Source organism: Pantherophis guttatus, chromosome 2, assembly GCF_059756535.1.
Source record: "Pantherophis guttatus breed Tessera chromosome 2, ASM5975653v1, whole genome shotgun sequence".
NCBI lineage: Eukaryota > Metazoa > Chordata > Lepidosauria > Squamata > Colubridae > Pantherophis > Pantherophis guttatus.
Window position 1 is genome coordinate 197,843,522 of NC_142064.1, and position 9,240 is coordinate 197,852,761.

The 9,240-nt window shown below is 38.4% G+C and overlaps 1 protein-coding gene across 2 annotated transcripts; it reads right to left on the bottom strand.

The window, feature by feature from the left end:
* Window positions 1–1,523: 1,523 nt before the first annotated feature.
* RPS14 (ribosomal protein S14) lies at window positions 1,524–8,373 on the bottom strand. 2 transcript variants are annotated; one of them, XM_034402363.3, is made up of 5 exons: window positions 8,036–8,373; window positions 5,887–6,037; window positions 5,275–5,436; window positions 2,705–2,781; window positions 1,524–1,633 (listed from the first exon to the last, which is right to left on the bottom strand). In XM_034402363.3, exons 2-5 carry the CDS (start codon window positions 6,033–6,035, stop codon window positions 1,566–1,568), a joined length of 456 nt encoding a protein of 151 aa, XP_034258254.1. In that variant the 5' UTR covers window positions 6,036–6,037; window positions 8,036–8,373; the 3' UTR covers window positions 1,524–1,565. The 2 variants fall into 2 exon arrangements, with proteins under 2 accessions (XP_034258254.1, XP_034258264.1); XM_034402373.3 differs by having other exon boundaries at window positions 7,909–8,073.
* Window positions 8,374–9,240: the final 867 nt, after the last annotated feature.

The following is a 9,240-nucleotide window of genomic DNA, read 5'->3' on the forward strand; positions in this document are numbered from 1 at the left end:
AATGTGCTATGTTCTCAAAAGCTTTACATAATGATAGCATTCTGTTGTGAATGTTGGCTTAGTAACATTACATTGTGAAATGACTGATTTCTTACCATCTACCTGGCCATCCTGTCTTTATATTTTGGTTTTTACTAGCAATTTCATGGATTCGTTTTCAAATGAGTCACTTCTACATTAACAAGCATGCACAGAAAAGAGGAAATTTTTTTCCAAGATGCCATTTTCACAGAATGAGACTACGAAGAAATCATGAGATTGCTTCTCTAAACTATTTTCAAAAGGGGAAGCTGTCTTTTAAGTATACTTAATGTCAGTGGGCTCCAAAACAAGAGGCAAAACTTGAGCTAATAGACTGGAGCTTTTATCTTCAATAGAGCTAAAGTTGGGAAAGATTTGCCTACCAATGTCAGCAATGGACTAAATATTGGAAAATAAAAGTTCAGGTCAGTTTCCATTCTGGTTATCTCCATTGTACTAGGTTATAATTTATATCCCAATACTTTTAACTATCCAATACCCAATAAACTTTAACTATCTTAGAATTTACATATCTGAAGTGTCACACAAAAATCTAGTATCGATTCAATAATCCTGCTGTAGAGATGATCCAAGAGCACCAGGCCTGATGGTCAGGTAAAAAAAGGAAAAAGACAAGTTTCTCATGGACAGGGACATTTTTTTTAATGGTAGTATATAATAGTCTAAATTAAGGAGTTTGGCATTAACAAGCAAACTATGTTTATTTATACAGGGTACTGTAATTATAGAATTGGGTCACAACATGGACCACCAAGATGGGTAAATGCTTCTTGCACAGAAGTTCTATGGTTGGTTTTCCCTCCAAATTTAAACCAAGACTATTTCTGTTAACACCATGCCTTCTTACATGTCAGTCAATTCCATTGCATAGAGTCAAGGATATTTCTGGGTGGTCTTTGAATATTGTTGCCCAATCATATATATGCCCAGTTTTCCCACCAAAATTAAAATTTTGTCAGGAATGAGGATCAAAAGATTTGAGGCTATCTGCTGCTTTCCAAAATGCCTTTTCTGAGAGAACTTTAGAAATTCAATGCACACTGGCCAATTTTGTATAGCAGTCTTTCAGATTGGAAGCTGAGCTCATTTGGGGAATCAGTCATCCAAGAAGACAAAGAGCTCAATCTATACAAAGAATGCAGCCATTCTCTGCCTCTACTTTTAACTACCAAGATTATGCATTACCTCCAAACTCTACTTAACTGAGTCTTCCTTCGCAATGCTGCTTTATTGCTTTAGGGTTTAATTTTGCACTAAGCAGCTTCATAGTAAAACAACTTTTAAGTGAAAAGGAATACACTAAAGTGCCTGTGGGAGCTATTAGGAGGCAAAAGAAAGAAAAAAACCCTGTCCAGACAGGGAGGATGTTTTTCATGTCAATAATTATTGAGAAAAGACTTAAAAGGCAAGTCAAAGATACACTTCGCAGAACAGCAGTGGTGACTAAATTTATAGAAGAGAAAAACAAATGAGAAGAGAGATATATTGGAAAGCTTTAATGATGAAATACAACAGCCCCTATTTTACAGACGACGACCACGGCGACCGCCCTTTCTGCGAGTGCTGTCTGAAGGAATGGGGGTAACATCCTCTGTGGAGAGAAAATTTTTTACTTTTGGTTATTATTTTCACTCTTTGTTTATACAAGTCCTCAAAAAATCACAGAGTAACATGGAAAATAATACTTTAAAAGAGAAGAGGGAAGCATTCAGAACGCAACACTAAGATCGCAAAGTTTCGTGAGACATATTATACTTCCCAATTTAAGTTTCTGAAATTTCAGGATGTGAAAGTCCAAGAAAAGGCAAGTCTGCACAGGCTTTAAGAAACAGCTACTAGGAAAAGCTAGGTCTATGCACAAAAGAAAGCATTTATTTTATTTTTAATGTGAAGGAGACACATTCTGTTTCAACGCTTCTGTTGAACTTTTTTGAGTGAGTTGCAGATTGAGAGAACTGAAGCTTGGAATATTTTGATTGTTCCAGGTTTGGGCTGAAACAAAGTTTAGAGTTATTCTTTTTCTCTGTTCTGCATGGCTTCAGTTCCAAACTACTATCTCAAGTCTTCCCAGCATATGAAGTCCTTGTTTCTAGAACAGTATATCCAACCAGCACTTCCAGTAATCCCCTGAATTTTCCAGAGTCTTCTTATGGGTTTCTCCCCTTTGCTGCCACCAGAATTCTTGCTTCAAGTGCAACATATCCTCTTTGTCTAACTCCCATCCCCAATCTTCCAATGTATTTTTCTTTCCCCCATTCCAACATATTTTTAGCTTTTCCCCATCACCTCTCCTCTCCCCACCCCCACCTCCCAAAATGCCACGTTTTGCCTTGTGCTTAAACCAAACACGTTTTGGCCTTGATACTGTGGCTGTACTATGCTGGGACAATTTGTAATGCTGTTCTCTGAAAGATCCAGCTGCAACTCAACTGTAACTCAATTCTCTCTAACTGAAGGCCCTAATTACCCGGATCATCTTTTTCTAATGTCTCGTTTCAGTATAGATCAAATAATTTTATCTAGCAAGAACTTTTTCAAACCATCTAATGCAAAATAAATGGTTTGTTGAAATAAAGTAATAGGATAAAGAAACAGCTATATTCCCTATGAAAATGATTGCAGGAGGCACATTGTTGAAAATATCCTTCAACAGAAAACCTACCAATGCGCCCAATCTTCATGCCAGACCGAGCCAAAGCCCGGAGAGCTGACTGAGCTCCAGGTCCAGGAGTTTTTGTTCTGCAAAGAAAGTAAAACATACATTAATAAAAACTGAAACTTGTATTTAGGATTTATTTCATTTGGAGGCATGGAATAGTATTGGGCAGCATCAGTGCAGCAATTAATTTTTTCTTGTTGGTTTATAACAGTGAGGATATAACTAAACAGCATGACTTCAAGCTTTCTAGTTAATTACTCTTAGTAGCAGAGTGCCATGCTAGATAGATGGTTGGTCTGATATAGCATGGCTCTTTTTTGCCAAAAGAGCTGCTATAAATTGTAAAGCTAAGATTAAATCAAAAGAAAGGAAAACCACTGAAAAGTTATTCAGAACACGTATTTAGAATGTCTTTAAATGCAAGTGCCTTTTGTATTCAGTTTAGTAAAATGCCTGCTCTCTTTTGCTTGTTTTTGCCAAACCAGTTCTAATTATTAGAATTTCTAATCCACTCCAATCTCAATTGGGTGACATGGCAAGAGAAGTTATAGGCAGTCCTCATTTAGTGATCACAACTCGGATCAAAAACTTGAAAACAGTTGCCAAGTGAAACCGTTTATCTTGTTTCAGTTTTCCTTTGCTAACAGACATGTGAAGATCGTAAATGGGAGGACAGGTTATAAGGTTACTTTTTCATTACCACTGTAACTGCAAATGGCTGCTAAATGAGGCAGTCGCTAAACAAGGCCTATCTGTACATAACAACAACAAAAACCTATTGCAATTATATTCCTATCAGAGAAGTGCTCACAATTAGCTTGGACCAAAGGGACAGAACCGTTTTCATTTGCTTCTGAAAAGCGAAGAAATTAAGGCTAACCATATTTCTTGAGAGAAGAAAATGCTATAAAGTGGATGCTACAGAAAAGGCCTATATTCCTTTCTGTGGGCATCAGAGTGGGGACACTTAACAGACCTTCTTTTGATGAGTGGACTGAAATGGACTGGACATATTCAATTTTTGTAAGATACCTTTTTCTCAATGCTACACTGTCTAAAGTAATGACAACTTTGAATTGGGCCAAGAAGCCTACTCGCTATCAGTTCAATAACCTTGAAGTATTATTCTACATTGGCACTGGTGTCCTACAATAGGCGTCAATTTTGTAGCAGCTGCAGCTCCTAGATTGTCTTCAAAAGAAGCCCCCCAAGGAGTAAACTGCAGTAATTCAGCCTTGTGTTGATCAAAGCACAAATGTCAGAGCATCCTACTGCAAGTAAGGCTGTAACTGGCTGAACTGAGCAGAACTGAAGCTGAGCAAATCCATCCCATTGGCCACATTTTCTATCTGTTGCTTGAGCAGGAGTGAGAATCTAAATGGACAAGTCACACCTCCTTTGGAGAAGTGTGTTTTCACTCACAGCAACCACTTGGATAACTGTAAGTGGGATGTCCAGATATTTATTGGCATCTGTATACTAGATCTTGAACTAACTCAGTATTTCTAGCCTGGACCAAGGTAGCAATGTATACCCAATGATGATGTCTCACCATTCATTTGTGGATGATCTCTGCTAATGGTTCCAATAAACATGGGATAAAATGCTGAATTCCCAAGGGCTTGAGCACTTGTCACCCACAAGCATCAACTCTAATTACTCATTCCGGTAGAAGCAGAATTACCGGTAATGTCCCAATCCTTGCATTTCCAAGAAGGGTACTATGGCCAAGTTTGTCTGAGAGATCGAATAGGACCAGTCCCTTCCCCAAGATTCCAAAAAAGGCAATCCATTAGAACAACCAACACCATTACTGTCTCATAGGCAAGGTTGAATCCTGACTGAAAAGGATCTAGATAATCCATTTCCTCTAGGATCTTCCTACCACCTTTTCAACTTTCCCTAAAAAGAGAAGGTTGAAGACTATGCTATTTTCCTCACAGAAACATTGAACCAGCTGCTCACATGATGCCTGGCTGCCCAAAGGAGCCAAGAATGGCATGGCTCAAGCCAAAATAGTAAACTCAAAACTACAGAAAACCCTATTCCACTGCAGTAAAACTAGTAAAACTCATTAAAAAAAAAAAAAAAAAAAAGGATAGAGTATAAACAATACCATAACATCAAATCAGCCAAATATCCATAAATATCCACTATATTAGATAAATATTTGCATTCAGATTAATAGAACATTCTTCCAACAGCTACAGCTACATCTCCAAATGATTCCACAGAATAATACTTTCCATTTCTGTCCTGCAGCAGCTCCTCCTGACCCGCTGTTGACTCAGTCAACAGTCCCAATATTGCAGAACAGACAGCCCCATGCTACATAACTAAGCTCCATTTCATGCTGAATAAACTAAATTATTAATGTATCTTAAATAGAAAACTATCTTTAGATAGTTTTTTACTACAAAAACATTTTATTAAAATAAATCCGATTTCAATTAAAAAAAAACTGATTTTTTTTATTTAAAAAAAATCGGTTTTTATCCACCCTGCTGACAAGGAGTACATGTGAAAATATTTGCACAAGAGAGAGATAAATGAAGCACTGGCTCCCCCCTTACCTATTTCCACCCGTAGCCCGCAGTTTGATATGAAGGGCAGTGATTCCCAGTTCCTTGCATCTTTGTGCTACATCTTGAGCAGCCAGCATAGCAGCATAAGGAGAAGACTCATCCCTGTCGGCCTTCACTTTCATGCCACCAGTTACTCGGCAGATAGTTTCCCTGAGAAAATAAGAAATGCCTTATAGATGAACTTAATCCCAGCCTTTCCTTCACCAGAGACAAAAAGCATATAGTTAAACATAACTTCTTTGCAAATTTGTCTTTAAAATACAGTATGAATAAAACAATTCCCAGAGTTAGGGTTAAAGTTTCTGCTTGATTGTAATACCATTACATCTCTTAACAGAAACAATAGTGTTTCTAAACAAAAAGGTTCCAAGAGTAGATACTTCACCTGGGGTTCAGCTATGGTAATAAAACATAATACTCTGCTCCACGAAAGTTACAATGCTAAGTATGTATATGCCCAAGTAGACAGTGTTTCCTTTAAGTTCAGGCTGGGTGAATATTATAGGCCTTTTGACATAAATAAGTCTTGACATCTATTGCCAAGATCGTCTATTACAATCTTGTAAATATTATCATCCTTTCACAAGTAGAGATACTCACTTGCCAGACAGGTCAGTTACATGGACAAATGTATCATTGAAGGAAGCAAAGATGTGGCAAACTCCAAACACATTTTCTCCTTCAGCAACCTGTGGTCCCAAACTTATAACCTGCTCTTCCTTCTTTTCCTTACCCTTACGGGGAGCCATTTCTGTATAAAACAACAAATTATGGAATAGACAGAAATAGACTATTATTACTTTCTTTTGAAGTAGACAAACTATAAAAATCTAAATACCAAGTTGAGGAAAGAACCCCCTTCCCCAATCATATATAATAAAGCTGATTCACAACTTCTAATCAGAGCCTTATACATAGCTACAGTGGGGATTATTTCCCACTCTGATCTCCAGGAAAGTAGCAGACACTCTTTCCTGAACTGGGAATATGCTTTCTGTCCCAAGAACTGCATGGGGCATGAGTATTGTGGTATCAGCATGGGCAGGGCAACATCATTAAACCTTTTGGGAAAATGGTCCACTACTGATATGAAGTTTAAATACTTAAGTTTGTGCTTAAGGGATCCACTTTCCCCTTAAATACATGCAAATTATCCAAGAGGTCCCAAAATGTTATCCTCAACACATAAGCAATCCACAACTTATTTATCCCCACAATAAGAGACATCCATTTCAGAAGAAATATATATAGTTGGCTCTTTTGTGTCACACTTCAAGCAACTTGTTGGTGGCTTTAAAAAGGAAGCAACAGATGATGGAGACTTTCAGGTTATCACATCAGTCAATTATAGCTTCTTCAACGTAAAGAGTATGAGTATTTAAATGTTAACGTTCCCCACTTCCCTCTTGTTGTTACCTACAAGTTATATACCTACCAAGTTAGAACAATGATCTGGGCATTTCTGTACCATCACTTCAATATTTAGTATTTTACTTATGAATTATGCTACCTTTGTATTAATTATGCAGCTGAAAATTAAAGGTTTACTAATTTTGGAAGCTATGTTCTCACATGAGGACAATAGTCAAATAGTGTTCACTGAAAAAAAATACTGAAGAACAAAAGAGCTCCATTGTGATTAGGGAGAACTTACAACACCAATGGTTGCTCCATCTAATTGCCCACTGAATAATTAAAGTAAAGAAGAAGAAATTATATATGCAAACATGTATAGATATGCAGGAGTGTATGGATACCCAGACAGCAATCTCATGGAAAATCTAGCAATTTCAATATTTACTGTTTTATAAATTAGGTTCCCTGTTCATAGGATTTCTGGTAATTTTCCTAATTTTCTGATAAACACGAATTTGGATGAGAACTTTCCATATCAAACAAGATCAAAAATTTAAGATGCGACTTGGACCATTACCTTTACAATAACTATACAATATAGTTATAATATACTGCTATAATTAAGATTTACTTAAATCTCATTGCTTTCAGAAAGACTTCTATTGCCACTTTTGCTTCAAATGCATTACAAATGTAGTTAAGGTACATGGCATTTTTAAATAAATCAGGGTGAACTTAAATGAAATAGCCTACCAGGCAGACTTGAATTCCACACCTTTTTGCAAAGCAAAAAAGTTCCAGTATTAAACCCACGTGGTACAGGCTTAGAGATATTACATCCAGTTACTGGACATAATATTCCTGGAGTTTTAGTCAATACAACCATCTTCCCTGCTCAAAACTCCTCTACCCTCAAAAGGAGGGAGAACAGTTAGCGCATAAAAAAAACAGCCACATAAACATGTTTAAATAGATGGTTTTGGCCACACTTTTCAGCCTCAGCTCTTTTATGGATGATGAAAGTAAAGACGGTTTGTCTCCCGAGGGAAAAGATACACAGCTTAGAGAGAACATTCGCGAAGTTGGGGGAAAGCCTGCTGATGAGGCCCAAACCTTAAAAAAAAACAAAAAAAAAAAAAAAACACCACCTATCCCAGAGACCGGGTGATATGGGGTTTCAAGAGGCCTGTCCAACCATCCCAACCAGCCCATCGCCCGGGCCTCCTTAAAACAACGAATCCCTGTGCAGAAACAAAGGCCCCCAACCTCGCCCTCCGTTGCCTTCCTCGCGCAGTTAGGGGTGAGTAGCCGACTGACAGCACCGAGGGGAGCGGAGAGGGCCGGATCCGCGAGGATGGAGTTGGATAGAAAAAGGGCCGCACCAGCCACTTACTCGAGCGTCTCTGCAGGCGGCAGCCAGCACCGGAAAGGAGAGAGCAACGTCACGAGGGCAGAGGTCACGCTCTACCACCCGGAAATACTACCCGAGACGCGCTACCGGCTGAGGGAAGGTCACTCCCATGGAGAGAGACGCGGCTTCGTGGAAGTAAATGAGCACGCGGCTAGGGGAGCGTTTGTTGTGCGGAAACGGCGACCGGAGTCTAAAAATTTCTTCCTTGCTTAAGAGGAAAATAAAACTTGCATTCCGTTGACCGGGCGGAAGCTTTTCCCGCCAGACGTTGGGCGGGAGACTTGTGACGTCAGCCGGTCCAAAAGAGAGAGGATTTGAATAATCGGGTTGCGCCCGCACGCGAGGATGGGATGAACCAATAGAAACGGCCCTTTGCTGTACAGGCTTCTCTGCCCTGCATCCCTGAAGCAGGAGCGCCATGAGGCAACGTGGGGGAATTCTGTCACCACGAATTGATGTGGGGTGTATAAAGTTAAGAGGTCTATTTGGAGTGACTGACCCTCATTTTAAAAGAAGCATCTCTTCTGGCGATTTACCCTGACAGTTCAGAAGATACTAGGCGAATTAAATGCCTTCGGTTCTCTGCCTAGCTCAATGCTTCTCAACTTTGACAACTTTTAAGATGTGTGCACTTCAACACCCAGAGTTCCCCCTAGCAGCTTGATGGCTGGGGAATTCTGGGAGTTGAAGTCCATACACCTTGAAAGTTGAAAAACACTGGCCTGGCACATGAAATGCATAAATTTGACGTTTACACCAAGAAACATTACAAAATGTTCAATCAGTTTCACGTGTTAACATTTTTGTGGTGTCAGTCATAAAGATCGTAAAATGTAGTTATGGTTCTACAACCATAACTTTTTACGTTATGGTTGTAGAACCGCTTTTTAAGGATTCTGATAAAATTTCATCATTTGAGATACCTTTACGAGTAGCAAAAATATGAATAAATACTGTATGTCAGCAAAGAAATGAGTTTTTGCAACCTGGATTTGGTGGTCTAACATTATTATTATTATTATTATTATTATTATTATTATTATTATTATTATTATGTAAAATTAATCTAAGTGCTATTGCTATTACTACATTATGGCTTTGCACTGGACATTAATACTCTGATATGAATATCTAGGGATAGTTATATTTTAAAATTGAACATCAGTTATGAGAAAGCAAAATTTTGG